Source organism: Drosophila grimshawi, unplaced genomic scaffold (assembly GCF_018153295.1).
Source record: "Drosophila grimshawi isolate 15287-2541.00 unplaced genomic scaffold, ASM1815329v1 contig_1367, whole genome shotgun sequence".
In the NCBI taxonomy this organism is placed as follows: domain Eukaryota; kingdom Metazoa; phylum Arthropoda; class Insecta; order Diptera; family Drosophilidae; genus Drosophila; species Drosophila grimshawi.
In genome coordinates this window covers 5155267-5178755 of record NW_025062889.1, presented here as the reverse complement: position 1 = coordinate 5178755, position 23489 = coordinate 5155267, and the positions used below count along the sequence as shown (strand labels likewise).

General features: G+C 37.9%; 3 protein-coding genes across 13 annotated transcripts; 2 read left to right on the top strand and 1 right to left on the bottom strand.

Annotated features, from left to right (window-relative positions):
• Positions 1–871: 871 nt before the first annotated feature.
• LOC6561326 (glutathione S-transferase S1) lies at positions 872–6129 on the top strand. 9 transcript variants are annotated; one of them, XM_001985772.3, is made up of 5 exons: positions 872–1066; positions 3996–4272; positions 4365–4532; positions 4604–4746; positions 4830–6129. In XM_001985772.3, the coding sequence occupies exons 2-5, from the start codon at positions 4023–4025 to the stop codon at positions 4995–4997; spliced, it is 729 nt and encodes a 242-aa protein (XP_001985808.1). In that variant the 5' UTR covers positions 872–1066; positions 3996–4022; the 3' UTR covers positions 4998–6129. The 9 variants fall into 9 exon arrangements, with proteins under 9 accessions (XP_001985808.1, XP_032591331.1, XP_032591336.1 ...); XM_032735440.2 differs by having other exon boundaries at positions 4365–4544; positions 4613–4746; XM_032735445.2 differs by having other exon boundaries at positions 3985–4272.
• A 116-nt stretch (positions 6130–6245) lies between these two features.
• LOC6560479 (enoyl-CoA hydratase domain-containing protein 3, mitochondrial) lies at positions 6246–7514 on the bottom strand. 2 transcript variants are annotated; one of them, XM_032735438.1, is made up of 4 exons: positions 7385–7514; positions 7269–7328; positions 6833–7209; positions 6246–6776 (listed from the first exon to the last, which is right to left on the bottom strand). In XM_032735438.1, exons 1-4 carry the CDS (start codon positions 7415–7417, stop codon positions 6398–6400), a joined length of 849 nt encoding a protein of 282 aa, XP_032591329.1. In that variant the 5' UTR covers positions 7418–7514; the 3' UTR covers positions 6246–6397. The 2 variants fall into 2 exon arrangements, with proteins under 2 accessions (XP_032591329.1, XP_032591330.1); XM_032735439.1 differs by lacking the exon at positions 7385–7514 and having other exon boundaries at positions 6833–7228; positions 7293–7328.
• Positions 7515–7655: 141 nt separating this feature from the next.
• Positions 7656–11010, top strand: LOC6560803 (sphingosine-1-phosphate lyase). Of its 2 annotated transcripts, XM_032734596.2 has the most exons (6): positions 7656–7754; positions 8059–8224; positions 9036–9697; positions 9767–10215; positions 10276–10422; positions 10479–11010. In XM_032734596.2, the coding sequence occupies exons 2-6, from the start codon at positions 8071–8073 to the stop codon at positions 10699–10701; spliced, it is 1635 nt and encodes a 544-aa protein (XP_032590487.1). In that variant the 5' UTR covers positions 7656–7754; positions 8059–8070; the 3' UTR covers positions 10702–11010. The 2 variants fall into 2 exon arrangements, with proteins under 2 accessions (XP_032590487.1, XP_001985806.1); XM_001985770.3 differs by lacking the exon at positions 7656–7754 and having other exon boundaries at positions 7971–8224.
• The last annotated feature ends 12479 nt before the right edge of the window (positions 11011–23489 follow it).

The following is a 23489-nucleotide window of genomic DNA, read 5'->3' as shown; positions in this document are numbered from 1 at the left end:
GAGCAACGATAAATATTGAATCAGTGTGCCGTAATTGGTTCATAATTGAAAGCTCGCCAAATATTTAGCTAAGAATATGAAAAAAATGAGCCCCAAACACATGAACAATAAATATAAGTTTACGCTTAAGCAAAAAGACAAGCGTGGAATGCAAATAAAAAGAAATTGTGAGCGAAAACGAATAAATTACGAACTGCGAAATGTAAATGCCCAATTAGGCAAAACTGCACACAATAGCCATGTGGAGAATAAGAATATTAAAATATTTGCGGCATTTAATTGAATTCATAAGTGAAAAATTCCTTTGTAAGGCATTGAGCGAGAGAGCAAATGTCCAAACGCCCACAGCTCGCACACATTTCAAATGCAATTTCTCTCACTCACACATACACACACACGTACACATATACCTAAGGCGGCATTAAACCGGCCGGCAGCCGGCTTAGCTGCTCTCTCTTTCTTTCCCGCTCTCTATTCACTAAGCGGCATTCACCGCTCAGAGAGCAAGGAAGAGAGAGCGCCATTTTAAGCAGTTGCTAGGCAAAAACTAATTATAATCACATGCAATTCTACTTGTTTGTTGTTGCATTAAATAAATTAAACATACATTTCATAAATTATTTTATAATAATATTCTTAACTTCAAATTGTTGAACGTACCTCAACTCGGTAACAGCACGCAACACGCATTTTGAGAGAGTGCAGCACAAAAATGAATCCAAAGCGATCCACTCGCTCTCTCAGACAGTGAAAAGCTCTCTTTGCGCACGCCGCTTTCGCTGTACTCACGAGCAAATCGACGTGGGAGTGGCGCCGCCTTTTTTCACTATTGGAACGTATAAAAGCCGGCGCTCAACTTCTCCAACAATAGTCGGTGTTCATTGCTGTTGCAGTTGATTCTGTTGCTGCGATCGGTTCAGGTTCATCTCATTTTCTCCTGAGTGTGTTTTGCTGTGTGACCAGACGCAGTGCTGAAAAGCCCACGTGAGCAAAGCCAATCTCCAAAAGTATAATTGTCCAATTAGGAAGCGCAACTGGAGCTGAATTTTTCGAAAAATTCATTGAGGTAAGGCACAACCAGAAAGGACAACAACAACCATACGCAAATGTGAAATTGAAAGCATATAGTATAACAAATACTATATTAGTGAGTGATTACCGCAGTGATGTAATTAACTAAATTTGCTGAAAGGTGTCTTTTGCCAATCAAAGAAGAAGAAGGCGCAAGAAAGAAAAAAAATTTAAAACCAATTATCGAAAGCCGAGTGCTTAACATTGTCGTTCGTCGTCCGTTGTCCGTCGTCCGTCGTCCGTCTTCGTTCGTCTGCAACTTCGTATTTCGGGTATATCGTGTCTAAATTTGGAACTGTCTTCTTAACTGATTTGTGGGTCAATCGATTCGAGATCGAAAAGTTTTGAACTCGTTTCGGGCATTCGCAGTTCTTGCCTACGACTCGAATCATTCGCACGCAAATATGTGAAGGACAACGACGTTCGACGAATCGCATTAGAAAATAGTAAACTCGAAATCCAAATTCATTTTCAAACGTGGAGTGCGCGTCCGAATTTCGAACCGTGAGGTACTTGCTTATTTCACTAACGGAACAATTTTCACACACACACACAGAAAAAAAATAAAAATAAAAAAACGAGTGCAATTTAAAAAATTCCGAATTCAATTCAAAATGATCGCCCGAGCTTATATAACCGCAGACAATAGCTATCTACTAATCTACTTAATTTTGATAATGGACAAAAAGAAATACTCAATACTCGCTCAGCCAATTGAATTCTCAGTGTGCGGCACTTGTAAATGTCATTGATAAGAATTTCGTCTGGAGAACTTACTATCTATCAGTCCAATTGTAATCAGTGTTAGCCTTCTACTCACCTCGAATATTTTTTACTTTAACATCTGAGCACTGAGGATTCCTGAATTCAACTTGTGCTTACTTTCTGACGTAGTTTAAGGTCCCTGACCTATTTAAATATAAAATATAGTATAATAAATATAGTAAATGAGACTCCCCGTGAAGCATTTCACTTTTTGCCTAACAGTTTTTAATGGCTATCTATTAAAAACTGACAGGACAGCTTAAAATTGATAGATTAATAGTTTTAATAATGTCGGAAAAATGAAAAAATAACCTTAGATTCTTATTAGGAACGAAAACTTTAGCTTGCCAGATAATTGATGGAATATTATTGTAGTGATTTGAGTAACTGGATATTATTAAATCGGTAAAAATATATGTATATATGGGAAAGATAACGCTCTAAAACTACAATTTATATTCACAAATGAAATGCTAGTTTCATTATTTTCCGGACTCCATTTTGAACTAGCCACCCCGCCCCTCCCCCCACCAACATTTTTACTTGACATTTCGAAGGAAACGAAAATCGATTTCACACAATTAAGTGGCTCGGCGGGAGACAAGGCAATGGGGCAAAACATCAAAGCACTAAAATAGCACACAGGCGAGCAAATTTAAAATCGAAATTTAATTAAATCATGACACTAAAATACACCCACCTCCCCCTCCAACCCTCCCCTCTTGCCCAGCAATGGATCATGCCAAATTAAATTCAATTGAGGCACCCACAGCAACAAGTTCGTGCAACGCAGATAGAACGTAAACGAGCGACAGAGATAGAGAAAGAACGAGAGAGAGAGGGAGAGAGAAAGAGTCGACAAATCGATTGTTGCAATTTGAGACACGAAATTGCAGCGGAAGAGGCAACCAATGGGGCATTACTTAGAGCCGGCTGGGGGAGGGGCAGGCGACTGACTGACTGACTGAATGGGCAAACTGCCAAATGTGGCAGGGCTTCAAAGACAATGATTATAAGCGTATTCGGAGCTCTGCACCCAACCGAGGTACACACGAAGGGCTTCGCGTCACTTCCTGCCACAGCAGTTAATATTAAAAAGAAAATAAATATATAAATATATATATATATATAAATAAACAATGGAAATAGGGGCGTAGCACCAACGCCAACGCCCCAGCAACAAACAGTTCTTGACGTGCAACCAGAACCCAACTGATCCACAGACAATCCGACAGAGACTCCGTTGTTCAATGCGAATTTCATGTGGGTGTGGATCTCAGTCAGAGTCTCAGTCTCAGTCTGAGTCTCAGTCTGTCTGTGCGCCTCCTCCTCCTCCTCCTTCCCCGTCCCCTTCGTCTCACTCATTGTCGAGTCTGTGTCTCTGGCATAATCAATGCATTTCCGCTTTTGCACTCCATAAGAAACATTTATATACCTTATATATTGCATATGATACATATATATATATAAATAAATATATATATATTGCAATTATATGGTAATGATTTTGTTGTCAGCTTTTGATTTATTGCCTGGCGGAATGTTCAACAATTTGACGACAAATATGGACAACTCGAGTGTACGCAGAAAGAAATGGTTTATAAGGCTTAATTATAGATCAACGAAGGTTAAATTGTGTAATAGAAGCAAAGCAGACAAGAAGTTCGCAACTATAAAGTATAAAGACAGCTGCAACTGAACACAGATATAGAAAAGTATGAGAATATATAAAACTATAGAAACAATTGATGTGATTAGTAGATTACCCTGCTAATATCAATTTTTGCCTTATAGATATATCAAAAGCGATAGCTGTACTCGAAATACTTTGGTGAAATAAAAGAATGTTTTCGTTTTCAACGCTTATGATTAGTTTATCTTATCGGAATGACTATAAACTATTTTTCATATCAGCAATAATCTCTAAATCATAGTTATGAGAGAAAATAAACAATTTACTTAGCCGTTTACAGCCACAGTTGCTGTTTTGCTATCTGAGAGTTTCGCCACGTATTGAGTAAAAAAACAAACAAACAATCAACTGATTAAACTGGGCTGTGTCAGTTGTGAGAGTCGTGAACGATAAGAAATTGAAATTGAATCGTAGGCGTTATTGAATATATATAAATTGAAATTGATACTCAACAGTTTTGTTGCAGGGAATTTTGCATTGAGTAAACGCAGAAATGGCCGACGAAGCACAAGCACCACCAGCTGAGGGCGCACCACCAGCCGAGGGCGAGGCAGCACCACCCGCCGAGGGCGAGGGCGAGGCTGCACCCGCCGAACCCACCGAGCCAATCAAGCACAGCTATACCCTGTTCTATTTCAATGTGAAGGCACTCGCCGAACCGTTGCGCTACCTGTTCGCCTATGGCGCCATCGAGTACGAGGATGTCCGCGTCACCCGCGACGAGTGGCCCGCCTTGAAGCCAAGTAAGTTGAACGTTGTCCCCGTTGTCACCGTTGTCCCCGTTCTTGTGCCATGATGAGCGGTAACTAAAATGTGAGAGGACTACTTTGATTAGCCATGCCCATGGGTCAGATGCCGGTGCTGGAGGTGGATGGCAAGCGTGTGCATCAGAGCATCTCGATGGCCCGTTTCCTGGCCAAGACTGTCGGTTTGTGCGGCGCAACGCCGTGGGAGGATCTGCAGATTGATATTGTTGTTGATACCATCAATGACTTCCGTCTAAGTAGCGAACAATGTGTGCTTCAGTTTTCATGTTCAGTGTCCTTGATTAACTCGGGAATTTTTAATGTATAGAAATTGCAGTCGTCTCGTATGAGCCCGAGGATGAGATCAAGGAGAAGAAGCTGGTCACCCTAAATGCCGAGGTCATTCCATTCTATCTGGAGAAACTGGAGCAGACCGTCAAGGATAACGATGGTCATTTGGCTCTGGGCAAGGTACGTCCTTACGCCCTTAAATGGCCAACTGTTCAAAATTCAATTCATATTCAAATCCTTTTCGTTTTTGTATAATACTTCAGCTGACCTGGGCCGATGTTTACTTTGCCGGCATCACCGACTACATGAACTACATGGTCAAGCGTGATCTGCTGGAGCCATATCCGGCACTGCGCGGCGTCGTCGATGCCATCAATGCCTTGGAGCCCATCAAGGCCTGGATCGAGAAACGTCCCGTCACCGAGGTCTAAGCCGGTCGAAGCTTCTCACTCACAAATCAAATCAAGAAACATCAGCAAACCGGCAGAAAGTGCGGAGGGAGAATCATTGCACAATAAAAAACAACAGCAACAACAACCACTAACAACAATAGCACGGAACACGGCACACATTTATTACTCTTATTATTATTTCTATTTGTTTTCTTATTATTATTTTTTATACACAAACATACACAAACATTTTATATACCCTTTTCCGATTGGGATTCTAATTTTTGGGAGAGGGTCTTTAAACACGCACGGGAATCTTTTCTTTCAATATATTTATGCGTAGTCTTTTAGCACACGTCACTTAATTAATTCTTTTTGGCATAATTCTCTTTGCATTGCCTCGAAAATGGATCTATTTTCTCTAGCTTTAAAGTAACAATTTTAAAGTTTGCAACTATGAAAAAGAAACTACAAAAAAACGAAAAAAAAATAATTTTTTAAACAAATACTATTGCACAGTTATAAAATATTGCTCTATTTTTAGTAAACTTACTCCTAGTACATATGTATATGCTAAACACTTACTGTATAAACTATATATCTATCTATACGTATATTAATGCATATATATACAAATATATATATGCATAAATATGTATGTTCCACATCCTATAAGATTTTTATTCTACTATCTTTAGTTCAATGCGAAGAGTTTTAAATATTTAAATGCAAAAAACCACAACACAAACACCAACAAAAAACAGCAACAACGATGCAAATATTTTCATTTCTTTTATTATTTTTTATTTTTATTATTCTTTTTTGATTTCGGCACACATTCGTCCAGCCTCAAGAATTTTCTACGTCCAACCATTTGAAAATAATAAAAATACAATTTAATATCCTGCAAAAAGACTCACAAAACATATCCTCAAAATTTATGTATTGGAACAGAGAGATAATGAAAAAGAAAAAACAAAAAAACAATAAATTCCAAACTCCAAACAGACAAATAACTGCCAACATATATAAACTTTATCATTTTTTTTTTTTTAATAATTATTCGCGTCAAGCATTGTAATTGTATTTTTAAATATTTGCACAATATTAAAAAACACACACATTTTGAATAAACTACACACAAAATAAGAATTGAGCATACTTTTCGAAAGCACGAAAATTGGTTTTATTTGGAACTTTGAGGGAAATACTCTAAACGAATTAACAAGCGAAATCTATTTGAATTTAGCTGAGAATTGAGATATTTATTTTTAGGGAGAAGTTGAATTGGAAATTGACTAAATTATATTGGAAATCAGAGATACAAATATATAATCAGTTACTAATAAAATGACTTGTGAACATATACGAATGCAAATGAATCAAGTGTTTAAAATATATTTCTTTATAAATGCAAAGTTTGAGTCTATAACAAATGGTTAGGTGTGCTTCCAGTTGGGTGCCCGCTTCTCAATGAAGCTCTGCATGCCCTCCTTGCAGTCGGCCAATTGAAGATTTTCATTCATTTTTGCCTTTGCCTTTGCATAGGCATCCTCGAGCGGCAGATTCAGTTGTTCATAGTAAAATTCCTTGCCCAGTCCAAGGACTGCACGGCTCTTTGATCTTATGGCGCAAACGATTTCCTCAATCGTTTTATCCAGCTCCGATTCGGGCACTACTTTGCTGACCAGACCGGCAACGTAGGCCTCCTGGCTGCTCAAGGGCAGACCTGTCATTAGCATATACGCAGACTTGGGACGCGACATAACGCGACCAACGGCGACTCCAGGCGTATTGCAGAATACTCCAACTCCAGCACTAAAAACAAAGTATACGTTAAACGGCAAAATATTGATTTAGGTGCAGCTGTTTACCCGGGTGTGGAGAACATGCTCTTGTCGGATGCGACAATAATGTCACAGGATGCAGCCAGTTGGCAGCCGGCAGCTGCAGCATATCCATTAACTTTGGCAATCACCGGCACCGGCAACTTTCTTATGTCCAGCACAATGTCGGTTAGCTTTTGGAAAACAGTATCGCGAAACTCCAAATCGTCGGGTTGCAGTTCCTTCAGATTGTGGCCGGCTGACCAGATTTTCCCCTCAGCTGTGAGGATAACGCAGCGCAGTTCCACATTCCTGCTATCCTCGACGAGAGCCTCGTGCAACACGCACATCATGTCCATCGACAGTGAATTCCGGGTGCTCGGATGACACAATGTTATTTCCCGCACTCCACGATCATTTTTTACCTTCGTAGATACTCGTTAACTAAATGCAACAAAATATAAATACATTTATTTAAGCTCACCTTTATAAAATCATTGGCACTTACTTTGCTGGCAAAGCGTATGGGCACTAGACGAGTGTACTAAATATAGCAATTACTAATTGAATTAAAGTAAATGTAAGTTGCATAATAATTACCAATTTAAACGATTTTGGCAGCTTAAGCAGCATATTATATAAAATTTAAATAAAATTTGTTAGTTACGTTATCAAAATAAAAAAAAAACAATTAATTTAATGTTATCAGGATCGATAACTCAGTTAAGGTATGTGTTACTATCGATAACATTTAAATATGCGCCGCTCAATAGCTTCCTCTTGCTAGATTGCCATTCGCAATGCTATCGATATGTTTTTTGCTTGCTATCGCTGCAAGCGCAACAGCTGTGCGCTGAGCGCTCTCATTTGTTTAGTGAAATTTCACACGGTAAAACAAGCAGATGCCGTCAACCTCGAGAAAATTGCACTTCACCTTAACGTTCTTAATTACTCGCCAGAACAATAACAGGTGAGTGAACTGCCCGAACCCCAAGACGTGTATATTTTGAACTCAGCTTTTATTGCAATATTAATGGTTATTGTTGTCTTGGCTCACAACAGACAGACACACTACGCCATAAGTAGTAATCTAATGTATATCAACACACAATATATGCGTTATCAGCTAACGGAGCATTTTGTACGCGATTATCAGGCAACTGTTCAGTTGACATTTAGTTTAGTAATCGGCTGGCAGCGCTCGAGTGCGACGGTGTTTCCAAACACTCCTCGAATATAAATAAATATATTATTAAATCGGCTCGTAATTTCAGTTGGCGGCCATAATGCGTCCATTTTCTGGTAGCGACTGCATGAAGCCCGTCGGTGGCTGCATCAATCGTGCCTTTGGCAACAAGGAGCCCTGGCAGGTGGCAGCCATAACGGCAACAACAGTCCTGGGCACCGTTTGGATCTGGACCGAACTCACAAAAGATGAAAGTAAGCATTTTATTATTATTTTTTTTCCAATAAATATATTATCGCGAACGCTTGTAGCAGCAAATGTACAAACATGAATTCTATTTGTATATATTTCGAAAATATTCCCCATGTACTTTGAACTTCAGTGGAATTTACACGTGATACACATTTTGATCTTTATAATTTAATCAATCAAACAGATTATGCATAGATTAAACTTGTCCAAGCACACTTGAGGTGGTTTTAAAATAGTCTCAAGCGCTCCAAACGGAAGTTCTGGAGCATAGTTCATATGCGATCCGATAGCGTTACGTCTAAATGTCGAAATTGTATTTCTAACTGGTCATAAAGTACAATCTTTTATTTCTATGCTCACATAATATTTCCAAATTGTTACTACTTGCCTAATCTAGTCAAGATATTAAAAGTCTCGAATTTATTTTATCAGTATCAGTTCTATACAGGTGGCACCATTTTTTTGATAAAAGTTTGGCATGGCTAATTATATGTCTACAGAGAGTGCCATTTTCAACCCGATAAAATATATATATTCCTTGTCCATTTTAGTTATACAATAGCAGTGGCTGTTTTATTGCAACCATTAATTTTAGATTTTGAATGTAGGTTGGCCTCTTGGAGATTGATTGCTATTGCAATTGCTATTTGGCTACCGGTTCTCGCGTGTATAACAAATGTTTTTTCTTTTTTTATTGTTGTAAACTTTTGATAGGTGTTTGCTTATCAATCATTCACTCAGCTGATAAGCAGGGCAAATTGAGCTTAAGTTATCAATGTAGTTTAATGTTGAACGTATGTGTTTCTATTTGAGGTCTGTATGTGCGGGGCAAGCGTCAGTTCTTCAGGTTGGCCAAGAAGATACCCGCTGTTCGCCGTGAAGTGGAGAAGGAGCTGAGTAAGGCCAAAAACGATTTTGAGACGGAAATTCAGAAGAGCAATCAGCACTTGACGTACACGACACGTCTGCCCGAGAAGGGTTTGAGCAAGGAGCAGATTCTTGGCCTGGTCGATGATCATCTGAAGACAGGACATTACGATTGGCGCGATGGACGCGTCTCGGGCGCTGTCTACGGCTACAATCCGGAGCTGGTGCAGCTGGTCACTGAGGTCTATGGCAAGGCATCCTACACGAATCCGCTCCATTCCGATCTCTTTCCGGGTGTGTGCAAAATGGAGGCAGAAGTGGTGCGCATGGCTTGCACCCTCTTCAATGGCAACAGCTCCAGTTGCGGAACAATGACAACCGGCGGCACCGAGTCCATCTGCATGGCCATGAAGGCATATCGCGACTATGCCCGCGAGCACAAAGGCATCACCAAGCCCAACATTGTGGTACCACGCACAGTGCACGCTGCCTTCGACAAGGGCGGACAGTACTTCAATATTCATGTGCGCTACGTGGATGTCGATCCGGACACCTACGAAGTGGACATCAAGAAGTTCAAGCGTGCCATCAATTCTAATACTATTCTGGTAAGTAGCACGACAGCTTTTTCTTTATAAACTAGGCAAGTTGTTAATGGGTATTTTGTATTTTTGCAGTTGGTTGGTTCTGCGCCCAATTTTCCATATGGCACGATTGATGATATTGAATCTATTGCGGCGTTGGGCGTTAAATATGATATCCCTGTGCATGTGGATGCTTGTCTGGGCAGCTTTGTGGTTGCTCTGGTGCGTCATGCTGGCTACCAGTTGCGCAACTTCGATTTTGCGGTCAAGGGTGTGACGAGCATCTCGGCCGATACGCATAAATATGGCTTTGCGCCGAAAGGCTCATCGGTCATCATGTATTCGCACAAGAAGTTCAAGGATCATCAGTTTACGGTCACAACCGATTGGCCCGGTGGCGTCTATGGCTCACCAACGGTGAACGGTTCGCGTGCTGGCGGCATCATTGCCGCCTGCTGGGCCACAATGATGAGTTTCGGCTACGAGGGCTATCTGGAGGCGACCAAACGCATTGTCGACACGGCTCGTTATATTGAGCGAGGGTAAATACACTGTAAGTCTATGCCATATGGCCATTACTGAATTGCTTGCTTTTCTTGCAGTGTACGTCAAATCGATGGCATTTTTATCTTTGGCAAGCCGGCTACGTCGGTCATAGCCATGGGATCCAATGTTTTTGACATTTTCCGACTTTCCGATGCACTGTGCAAACTTGGCTGGAATCTAAACCCCCTGCAATTTCCCTCTGGGTAAGTATGATCTATATATATATGTGAAATTTGTATTAAATGCATCTCCTTTCTAGCATCCACATCTGCATTACGGATATGCACACCAAGCCTGGCGTTGCGGATAAGTTTGTGGCCGATCTGCGCACCTGCACGGCGGAGATAATGAAGGATCCCGGACAGCCGGTGGTTGGCAAATTTGCTCTCTATGGCATGGCACAGAGCATACCCGATCGATCAGTTATTGGCGAGGTGACCCGACTCTATATACACTCCATGTACTATACGCCCGAAAAGTGAAATGTGCTCCACCGTATCAGCTAGTAGAGATCACTAGTAGTAGCTGTAGACTACTAGTGCAATACAATTCCCCACACACCACCAAACAGAATAGCTCTTATTGTTATTGTTCCCACACTATAGTATATTTATATCTAGCATTTATAACAATGCCTCTATATATTTAATGTAATGCAGGGTACAAAATGTGTTTGTTACTGAAATTATTCGAGATCTTGTGTATTCGTCAGAGAAGCTAAGCTATGTTTAACAACTGTGAAGTGTCTTTTTGTATACTTATTAAACTCATATCTATGTAATTGCTCAAAATACGTGTTGTTTAAATCGATTGCATAAGCAACAGCTGCCACTGGGGTATCAATTGTGCAAATAGTTAGCTAACAAGTTGAGATTCGTATACAAAAAGTGGAACTATTCGCATAACTTGCATCTTGCTGATGCCCTTTAATTACGGCAAAATCTATTTAAATTGGTGAGTTATTCTTTTCATACTGCCAACGTTTTTTTCTCTATCTTTATATTGTTTACAGAGCATCGCACAATAAATTTAAACATTTTTTGCTCCACCAATTGATTGTTTACATTTCGCCAACAATTAGCCATAATTAATGTCTGATGGATGTGTGGGTGACCTGATTCGATATGCTCTGATCTTAGTCTAGTTTTTTTTGTTTCAAGATTTGCCACGCGTCGGCGTTTTAATTAAGTTGTTGTTGGCTGTTGCATTTATGACACGCCCATTTCCTGTCTCTCTTTTGTTGTAATTTATGTAAGTTTTTTGTAGTACATTTAAATAAATTTCAGTAGCGGAAGCATTTGTTTCACTAGCTGCGACAAATGCGCCTCATTTATTTATGGTAGTGGCACGCGGCAGGTGTCAATTCGGAACTTTCCTTTGATTTTGGACCAGCAACAAGGAAAAACCGGAAGAGAACCCGTCACAAAGAGACCCGCAGCAGACCCACTGGAGTCTCAACAATAACAGCAACAGTAGCAGAAACAACAACAAAAGTTGTACATTTTCACACAGCTGTGCAACAAATGAAACCTGTCACACATTAACATGCGTCAGTCAAAAATAATATCATACACACCCACACACACACACACACAAGATAACAACAACAACCGCATCCAATTCTCCAAAATCTTCACAATTGTGCTTACCAAAAAATAAATATATCTATAAATATATATGTAGATATTTACCTGAGCCAGCTAAAATAAAACCGGTGTTGCCAAAAAGTACAAGAAACGTTTGCTTTATAAACATTTTCATAAACATACGAAAAACTCAGCGACAGCACTATGCACAGTGGGCAAAAATGACTATGAATTGGTCATAATTTTTTACTGCAAATATATAACTAATGCATAAATACATTTAGCAATAAAATAAGGACAACATGCCAGCTACATATTTACATATGTAAATATCTATATATATATTTAGATATGTTCATTGCTTTTATTTTAGGCTGTAATTAGTAGAAATCTTTTGTTTAAATGTTACTAAGGGTCACAAACTCCAATTTCGTAACTGTTCTGCGTTGGCAGCGCCAGTGCGCAGTCAACGTCAGCGTCGACGCCGACGCACAGGTTGTGCTGCGCTCACTGCGACGGGGCTTCGTCTCTTCGTGACTGTGACTCTCCACACCATTCGATACGCGTCCGTTGCGAGCGCCAGTCGCATACGTCGCGTGTGTTTAAACAGCAACTCCAAACAACCAACAAAAGCAGTTCGCTTTCAAAAACCTGCTTATCAAATATCAAAATAAAATTTATTAAATATAATAGCATCATTAAATGCAAATTAATTAACGGCCACGCATTAAATGATTTAATCAGCAGCGAACAAAAATTCAATCAACTTGTGTCTTTGCAGCGGTTTCTTGTGTTTGTGTGTGTTACTGTTGTTGTTGTTGGCGTCGTCAACAACGTTAAGTGGCGCCATCTATATAGCACCTGAAGTTCTGCTGAAAAACAACGAAAGTGGTTTTCTGTTGCGTCTGTGCTGTGTATTTGTGTGTGTGTGTGTGTGTTTGTGCTTCGTGATATTTTATTAAGTGCACTACTCAATAAAAATTCTGCTGATTCTTTGATTACAACTCATGGGAATCGCCTGAAAGCAATGCACTTGAATTCTTAAGTAGCATTAAAACTTGTCAATCGATCGCTAAATGCAATAAAGAGCAATACGCCAAGGAACAAAGGTAAATTATACTTAAGAATTAATATACGATTACAAATTTAAAGGTTCAGTGAAAGTATTTTATTTTTCAAACGATAACTGTTGGAATAATGGCCAATTATTGAGTGATCATTGTCGGTAAATTGTACACTTGACTAACTTCATGTCGATTAGAAAATACGATAAGAGAGCAAACACCTACAGCAAATACAAGTTTAAAAAAAGAATACAAAAGCAAACAAATAATAAGGTGTTGCGAGCCTATTTGACAACTGGCTTAAAAGCTGAGCTCATTTGCAAACAAAAAAAAGATATATATATACATATATTGAATACATTTGCCTAATTACCATAAGATATTCAGGGATATGGTAAACAAGCTTTAAGCTGAATGAGAATATATTTAAACTGAACTGAACTTGAATAGTTCAAAGATATTGCATAATTTTCAAGCCTGACAAAGACTGTGTCAACAGTAGTTGTATAGAAACGTATCTTTCTATGCTGCAATCATATATATACATACATATATAGTTTCAACCTTGAACATATCAAATTTCAGTCAATGGCTGCAGGTTTCTTATCTTGAGTTTTTTATTTTACTGCAGCAAATTGCTTATCTTGAGTTTTTCATTTCACTGCAATCGGAGCTTATCAGCATTAGTTTTTCTATTTAAAGTGTGCCGACTTTGGTTTAAAGCATACATCAATATAAATATTTACAAAATGTTCGATATCAGACTCAATTCTCAATAAATTCTTAATGCTTAGCTGCGACTTACGAGAGAATTTTTACATTAAACAGTTTCAGTCGAAGGCCACTGGGAGATAAGAGGGCCTCCTAGATTTTACCCATTTTATCTTTAATTGCGCAAATTAGATAAGATATGATATGATATGTATATATACATATGCTATATCTACATATTTGCTACATATATATATCTGTGCTTGCTCCAATTTTCATTAGTGAACTGCCCAAGCCCCGAAAACCGATAAAAAGTTTTGCTTTTTTGGTTTTTTTGTTTCGAACATTTTGATTTGCGCTTGCATGCAAAGTCGCAATCAGCGGACCCAAACTTATCCATTAGCCAATATATGTGGCTACACTGGGAGCAATTTTGTTGTATAAATTACGTAGCTCTGCACATAATATTTCTTAATTCTAGGAAGGAGTAAACAAAAGATTCGCATAACAAATACTACCAGTTACCTGTTAAATTGCCATGATATGTGAATAATATTGCATGAATGATAGAGAGAGTTCTAAAATTGTTTACTGTGCATGAGTTTGGTCAGATAAAGTACCCAACATTACATACACATATGGAGTTTGGCACCCGCCCCAATCCATTAGATACATGTGTTTTTTGCTACGGCACATTTTTTACCATGACAACCGCATGCCGGGCAAAACAAGTCCAGAAAGAAGTTGTTTGCCATATGACAACAATAACAACAATAACAACAACCGGCAGCCAACTACCCAAAGGACGTCCAGTCAGTCTGGGGACTGGGAGCTGCACGGAGTTGGGTGGCTCCGTGGACGCCAGTGGTTGCCAGGGTGCGGCATTTAATGCCTGGCGTCATGTTACCATTATAGCCAACTGGTTGCCACTTATTCCCAGAACTTTCGCTGCTCCTTCGTGTTTAATCGATAACTGGAAAATGTGTTTTCTTTTTTGCTTTTCCTCTCTCTCTCTCTCTCTGTCTCTGTCTCTGTTTTGCTGGGTTTTGCCCAACATTTCGACGGTTAATTGCAGATCGAGGATAAGTTAAACAACCGATTTAACTCTCGCAATATTTAGATACGTATTTAGTATGCCTCGAGTGCTGTGCACCCCCATGTCATTTGTGACTGCTGCTGTTTGCTTGACTTTGAGTTGAGTTTATGCTAATTAACTTTACATATGTACTATATATGTCCGCATTTATCTGCGACGCAATTAACAAAATGTAACAGGCACTTGTGAATGTGTCCAACATGCATATGTACATATATAAAATAGTTTTAGCTTTTAGATTGTTCATAGATATTTGTAGTTTAGGGCAAGAAAAGATACTATCCAGATGACTAAAGGGGGCTAGTACATGAATTGTGAAATCGACTTTTGACATTTAAAAGCAGTCTTTATTTAGATGCGAAAATGGGTTTAGTTTTGTGGCAAAATATGGAACGATCCTTAAGTGGAATTTTTATGTGAACTTCAGCCAAAAGTCGAGTTTTAAACTAAAGATGCCAGACCATTAGCAAAAAAAACTCAGCTTAGTTTGGATTAAGTTATGGCAGTGGAAAATTTGCAAAGCGTGCCTGAAGCATGGTTTTTGTTTTTAGTTACTTTTCAGTCTTTTACGTTAATTATAGTTTGTAGTCCGAAATTTATTCAAAGATCAATTAAAAATTGGCCTAAAAGCTGTTGCTGACATGCAAAACTTTTACAAAAATATTTGCCGTTGAACAATATCACTCTCGAAAATGTTTCCCAAGCGCGGGATGATTGCAGAAAGTGCCTTTCAAAATTAAAAAAAAAAAAAAAACAGAAAATATAAAGAAAAAATGCAAAGCATATTCCATTTGCCAACGCAAAGTTATATCGTAGTATCCGTAGTAGGTAAGCGTATGTGTATATTCCATGCATATTTGCAACGCTCCAAAAAATCCAATAAATGGCAATCACAAGAGGCAGCCTAAAAATGCTTTGCATGCCCACGATACCAGGCACGTATGTATGTCTATATATATATATATATATATATTATATATATATCTACGAAACGGGCAAGGCACATTCAAGTGCAATTAACATCAAATCTCAAACGACGTTCGCTATTTTATTAGAATTATTTATTTTGCTTTTTGTTTTTTTGCCAATTCTATTGACAATTTTGACAGTGGGCTGGTTGAGCTGAGTTAAAGTAGGGAGGAGTATCTTCAAGTAATAAGTAATGTAACGACTTGCAACACGCGACTTCACAACAAGCTGTTCGCTGTGAGATTCTGTGTAACCTTCACGAGCGTGACGACTTCCAACAGACTCGTAGCCAGATTCTCAGCAAACAACAGCAGCAACAACAGCAACAACAAATGAGCACATTAAACACTGAGCTCTGAGTGTGATTGCCAAATGACATCAGCATTTGGTGGCTGAGAACAAAAGCACGCTTCCAAATCTTTTGTGGATACTTCTCGCGGGCATAACAGAAAAAAGTATCTTTGATGTTGTTTTTGGCATATCGCACAGGTGCTAGTAGAGATACAGATCTCTCTGTGGCAGTGAAAGCCGCTAAAACAAGGTGCTACAAGGTGCTTTTTATTTACTTAATTATTATTATTTTTTCTTTTTTTTTTCTTGTCTTTTATTGTTTGTATTAATTATAAAGAAAAGCGCCACATCAGCAGCTGTGATTTTTAGTCATTTTTTACGATTTTGCGGTCGCCGGGGAGATATATAAGATTGGAGAACCGCATGTGCAGCTAATTGATCAGTGACTAAACGTGTGGTTCAGCGCAAATGCCTCAGGTTACTTGTTATATACATATATATACATATATATATCTACAAATATATATATAACATATAGTCTAGCTTTATATTCTACACCTACAATTAAGCTGGCAATTAAGTTCAGCTTGGGGTTTTTGTTTTCAATTGAGCGTGATGACAAATTGTTTGGTTGTTTCCGTTGATTGGTCGCAAGACAATTTTAATTGCCTTTAGTCTTATATCTAGTTGAAAACTATAATAAATGACATTTAATTATGCTGCTTGCTGATTAATTAAGTCATTTAGTTGTTGATATTTTGGCAAGGAAATGATTTTTTATTTATTGACATTTAGTTTCTAAATTCTAGTTTAATATTTAATCGGTTTTTCACAAAATTCTATACACTTAAGAATACATCTTCTACACAGTTTGTTTTGTATTTGAGCAGCGCTCAAAATGTGAATTATTTAATGGGTTTGTTGCAATTGCAATTGTTTATCTCTCTTAATTTGAGTGAGATAAAAATCCAAAACGTAGGTCAATGCTATGCAGATAGCTTATTTGGAAGCAATGAGTGCAGCATGTGGCATGCCTTACAGCAGCGTACAGAGAAGTCGTCATAAGCTGGTAAGCTGACACCAACGATAGTCGTGACCTTCAAACAGACATGTGTCCATGTCCATGTCGAATGTGTGTGTGCACAACAAAAAGTGTGTCTGTTTAGAGGCTCATTCTCATTCTCATTCTCAATCTCATTCTCGATCTCGATGTCATTCTCGTTTTGGTTCTCTCTCCGCTGGTTAGCTGTGCTAAGCCGAAAGTGATGCGATGCCTCGACAACAAATCCGCTCGAAGGTGAAACTTGGTCACTTGGAACGCTGTAGCAGCTGCTGGCTGCACTTGTTCTACAGCCAGACACAAACCGAGACTGACGGATAAACAAACAGACAGACAGACAGACAGACAGCTGTCTAAGTTGACAGTTCTTTGTTCATGGTTTTAGTTTCTTTAGCTGCTGCTTATGGTGCTAAGCTCTTAGCTTCTGGTCATTGATCCCCCCTATCGAAAACCTGTCCACTGCGCTCCAGTTGCCCAATGACATTGAGGGATCTGTGCAAAGAGCAGACCTCTCAATTACCAGCCATGACTTAGATTACAGCCCATAAATTAGAGCATATTTATTGGTCAGTCTAATCGGTCTTATAAGTATAAAAGCCTATAAAAAAAATATTATATATATCTCACTCAAGGCGCGTGCTGACAAAAACTCAGCTCAGCTTTAAACTTGACTTGTCTGCGTGGGTGTAGTTTATTTCTTTAAATATACAAATATGTGTATATTATGAAAAGAGTTTCAAATTGAAACGAAATGCAGCCGCGTCAGCGTCTTGGAATTTATTGTGTGGGTGGCCATAACAAATTGCACTGGAAATAAGTATTTAAATATCAAAAGAATTTAATGAATCAGCAGCTTAAATATTAAATGTTGTTGTGGTTTATTTATTAAGTTGTGTTTGTAAATGCTCAGTGTAATTTAATTGCTACTGATTGGAGACTATTTGCATTTATTGCATTAAATCTAAGCATACAAATTGAAATCCAAATAGCATTTATTAAGTCATTCCATAATTGATAGGAAATAATGCACTTAGAATCCATTATCTTTGCACACAACTTACTTATGCATATCCGTAGAATTCCAATGATTTGAACTCGGCTTCTTTAAAGTGCTTCCATATAGATATTGTGCACATGCACACAGAGAGAACCGCAGAGAACCAATCTTGGCTCAACTATTAGTCACTTATCCCATCCGATTGGCACTCGAGGCACGTACAGCATTCCCCTCCAACTCGATATGGTATATCGTAAAATATAAGTAAGTGTCCCATTCTATATGCATAATAAAATCAAGACACTTGCGCATGTTTCTCCCCAATATATATATATATATCCATTTTTATGAGTGCGGCGTAAAAGCCAGAAATAAAAAAAAACCTTTCAACTCGAATTATGCACAATAGGCATATAAATATTGGTATTTATCTAGCTAAATGTTAATGGCATAAGTTAAGATATACACATGTAAAGCTGTCGACTGTTCAAACGAGTTGAGAGCGCAATAAGAACAATGCACTCAAAAAAAAAACATAAATATAAATTTGAAATTGTAAACAAGTTTAGATTTTGGGTAATTTGGCATACATCAGTTAACCGCAATAAACATTGCTATATTATTAATGGTATATTTGTATAAATATTATTGCTGCTCAGTTTAAGTCTGTTTGATGCACTTTCTCTGAGTGTACGTCCTTTCCAACTGTTTACCTGTCTAATATCTGACAAATGGCGGCGTTTACTTGTACAATCAGTTGTTGTTCTTCTGCTTCTTCTTGTATGTTGTCAATCATTTAATTTATGGCTCTAAATGTTTTTCACTTACAAGCCGAGTGGGTTGCATTACAATGTAACCGATCCGCAAGATAAGCTCGGCTAAATAATAAAGTCTAATTAGCCTATGATTAATGCAACTCGTTTGCCATGAACTCCATTGTGTTAGGCACCAAATATTAAGTCAAATAGTTTGAAAAAATGCTGAAAAGCCAGAGTGCCATTAAAATAGCCAAATATGGCATAATTAGAAGAGAAGCGTTAATTGGTATTTGAACAGCACCAAAATGACCATAACCAAAGCCAAGCAAGCAAAAACAAAACTTCACAAACAAACTTCAATTCAGCAGCAGCAACAACAAAATAAAATTGGCAAACAGACCAAAGATTATTTTTATTTTACGCTTGCTGACAAATGTTGAAAGCTTGTCGAACGTTAAGATCAACAAAGAGACACAACAACAACAACAACAACAATAATAATAATAATACTGATGAAAATTATGATGATGATGATGGCGATGATAATGATGATAATGGCGCTGGTGGGAGATATTTTTATGAACGCTTTTTCAATTGCTCAGCTCAGTGATGGAACTTAATGTTCACTTTCATTTGCAATTAAGAGGCGACTGCAAATTCTCGCGACTCAGTCGCTGGGCGATCTTCAAGCGTGTCGGACAGAAAATCTTCAACTGATCCAGTTACATTTTGAATTACGAAGCTTTTGCGGCGCAAATCAAGCGAATATTAACGGTAATTAATTGGCTCCTTAGTGAAATGTAGCCAATGAATCTTACTCATTCGCTCTCTCTCTCTCTCCCTCAAGTCTCTTTCTATCTGTGGCACTCTCTCTCTCCCTCTCTCCATCTCTCTCTCTCTCTCTCTCTCACACTCTATCCCGCTCTGTGAGTGTTGCGTGAACCGAGCCCAAAGCGAAAAGCTCGTAAATTCACCGTCTAACTTTAGACGATTTCATCATATTCTGCTTTTTGCGTACGTTTTGCTGTTGCTGTTGCTTTTTGTGTGTTTGTGTTAATGTTCCTGCTGTGTTTGGCTTTTTGCAAATTAGCTAATATGCGCTTAGCCCCAATGGAGAATGTTTATTTTGAGGCTTGTTCGTCATCATCATCATCATCGAGTTGATTCAGATACGTAGCGCGCTCTCAGCTCGCTTGCATTCAAGTCCCATTTTGTTTCGCTTTGAATAATAGTTTCTTAATCTAGTCTGATATCTTGCCAGCATGCAATTTGTTGTTAGTGTTGGAAAGCATGAAAACTATCGTATCATTTTCCTATATCTATATATCTTGCACTTGGAATTCAATTCACATTTTTAAGCATAAGCACACACCTTATGTCAACAAATCTGCAATTTTCATCTACAACATTTCACTAATAAAATATTCAAATCTCACGCTCTGACCTTTTGCAGATACGACAACGAATAAGGTGGAGGAGTGAACCTGAGCCACAAGAGAGAGAGAGAGAGAGAGACAGCAAGAGAGAGACACCAACTCGCGAGACACCCACAGCAAATCGCGGGCCCAGACTTAAATTATAAGGCTGCATGGCAATATTTCCATATGATTTTGGAGATAATGTGAAAAACTTGCAGCACCAACAAAAACAACAACAGCAACAGTAACAAACAACAGCAAACATCAAACCAATCACAACAACAAAAGCCACTCAACATTTATTTGGGCTCAAAAAGTTTCGCGTGCCTTCAGAAAACGTACCCAAAAAAAAAAATAAAAGAAGAATTGTGAAATCCAAAAAAAATATAATACATTAGGCAAAATTATTACTAAAGTAGTTTTTTTTTTTGAAAGTGCAGTGAAAACGAAGTATGATTAATTAGCAAAAGAGGCAAAAATCATGAAATATATGTATAAATATTGTGGCAAGGCGCTTGCATGTGAGCGAAAGATTTTCGCGGCGCGTTTTTAATCGCTCGCGACGCGACACAAAACGCGCGCGTTTTCTATCTATTTTCGCGGAAAAAACACTCCAAACTCTTGAAAACTAAAAACAAAAAAAGGCATACAAAAAAAGAAGAAAAAAAAAATTAAGCAGCGAGTTCATTGCATAAATTAAGTGGCTGCCAAAATCTCTCCTCGGTTGCCATTGTGAAAAAAAAAGGAAATGGCAGCATCGGAGTCGCACCCGCTCGAGGCGATTTTTATCGCGACGCCACCGCGCACTCCACTCCTCAACGCCTCCTCCTCGCTGACGCGCACGACGACGCCGCGCGATCTGCCCAGCATGTATCATTTTGATTTTGGTAAGCAGCTAACTAACACTTAATCAGCCGACACTCCCCTAACTCCCCCCCACACCCCACAATTGGCATAAGTATCTTCGAGATACACATACGTACTTCAATTGAGTGCCACTCGAGTGCATTGGCTTTTATTTGAAATTTATGCATAGACAAAAGCCAAAAACGTTTACACAAAAGCCGGCCATAAAATTGGCTATCAAGTGAAGCGAGTCGAGCTTCCGCGCAGGCGCAAAATCAAACGAAAAACACGCATCCGAGAAGGAAGTGCTTAGAAAACATATATATATAAAATAATATATGCATATGCATTTATATATTTATATATATATATATATCTATATATATATGTATATATAAAACTGATATTCAATTTGGGCATCGCTTGGCTTGCCTCGTAAAAATGACAAAGGAAACAAACATAATTCTTAGGAAAATCTATAAAAACAAAAGCCCAAAATCCAAAATCCAAAACACATTTAGTGGCACTTAAAATACAATTAAATTCAATATTTAAAAAGGAAATGCTGTTGGAAATTTATTCAAGTATTTAAATGACAAAACAAAAATACCTATAAATGCTAAGACGTGAGTTGAATCAAATAAATTTGAAAGCACCAAGCAGGAAACAAGAATTCTTGGGAACGGATTTGGTTTCTTTACACACAATTTCAATTCATACATTTAGATTTGAGTTGGATTTTGGCAAATACTATAAATGAATTAGGTAAAATGAGGTTTGCAAGATATGGTACATATATCTATCAAATCGATCTAGCAAACGTCATTTAACCATTTCTTTGATAGTATTTTCCTTTCGTTTTTTATCTATATATAAACATCTATTGTACTAAATAGTAAATCAATTGTTAAAGAGTCACAATTTTCAATGAGTGACATCAGAGACTATTGCAATTAATGTTATTTGTGTAGCTGAATCACACTGCGAAATACTCTGATAACAGTAAGTAACAGTATCTGGGAGATATGTGGGCACAGACTTTCTATATATTCCTTAACGGTGTCAAATAAAAATTGAATTCATAGAGACCGAAATTGTATATTGTATATTGATATTTGATATCCATGTAAATCAAGATTTTCGTATAATTTTCTATAGTTCATTTAACGTTGCAATTCAAAACTTTACTCAGACATAAGCAAAACAAATAAGATTTAAACTCTTAAAATATATTGATAAGCTTGTCTAATTCGATTCGACTCAGTCCATAGTTAAAGCTATAAAAGCAGATCTCTGTCGAGATATTCTCCATAGTTGAAGGACGCCAATACATTCCACAACATGCCGCTGTCACTTTTGCTGCTGATCATTCTGAAAGCGGGATTAGTCGCAAACATGAATTTGGATTTTTTCTGTAGACCGGGCTACAAAATGAAGAATTTTCGATGTCAAAAAACTCAATGAGAACTGTTATGGAAAATATTTTTTATAAATATTTGGAAAAAAAAAAAGACAAGTTATAACGTTTCCGTGGAGCGTAACCGACTGCGAAATACTCAGTAATACCAATAAGTAATACCAATATACTCTAATACCTTCGGTGTCAGAGTATAAAGAAAAAATGTAAGTGCAGAAGCAACACCAAACGTAGGAGGCACTTTAAACAAACAATTCACAAAAACCAAGCAAGCAAGCAAAATAAAAAACAAGTCAAAAAAGAAGCCAAGCAAACGACAAAAAAAGAACGATGACATATCTAACTATGTCAATTTCCATTTAAAGCAGCCAGAATTGGCATAAATTCATTTTAATTAAATTAAATATAAAAGTCATCCCAATAAAGGCAACGATTTCGAAGAAATTAAACAAAATGTAGCTATTAATTAATTAAACATATATTAAATGTACTCCACATTGATTCAAGTCAAATCTATCTGTTAGTATTATGTTTTATGTGCTGCTCCCAGCGAGAAGGCATAAATAAAATATATGTTCTTTAATTTATGTGCATATTTCTCGAAATTTTAAGATACTGACAGAAATCGAGCGTTGAAAACTTTTCTAAAACGAGTCACGTTCGGAAATTGCGTGCCAGTTTTAACTAATGACGGACAAATGCGTCAATATCAAACTAGTTGCGTATTTTGCATAAAAAAATCATCAGTGTCACCTACATATTTGGCTGAAAGGGTGTCTTGTAATGGGCCTTTCTTCACATTTGGCTTTAGTGCGGATAAACTGGGCCCTTGCTTTGTCACAGTCACTGGGCGTGACCCAGTTTATTTATTTTTTTTGCCAGTCCCACTTAAACCACTACGTAAACTCAGAGTTGGAGTAAATTTCCTTGACATTGAACTACATTTAAGTGCCAGTGGGTATCTACATCTAAAATACAACTACAACAATAATGAAGGCGAATGCCAGTTTTATTTTGCACATAGAACGAATTCCAAAGTCAAATACAACTACAACCA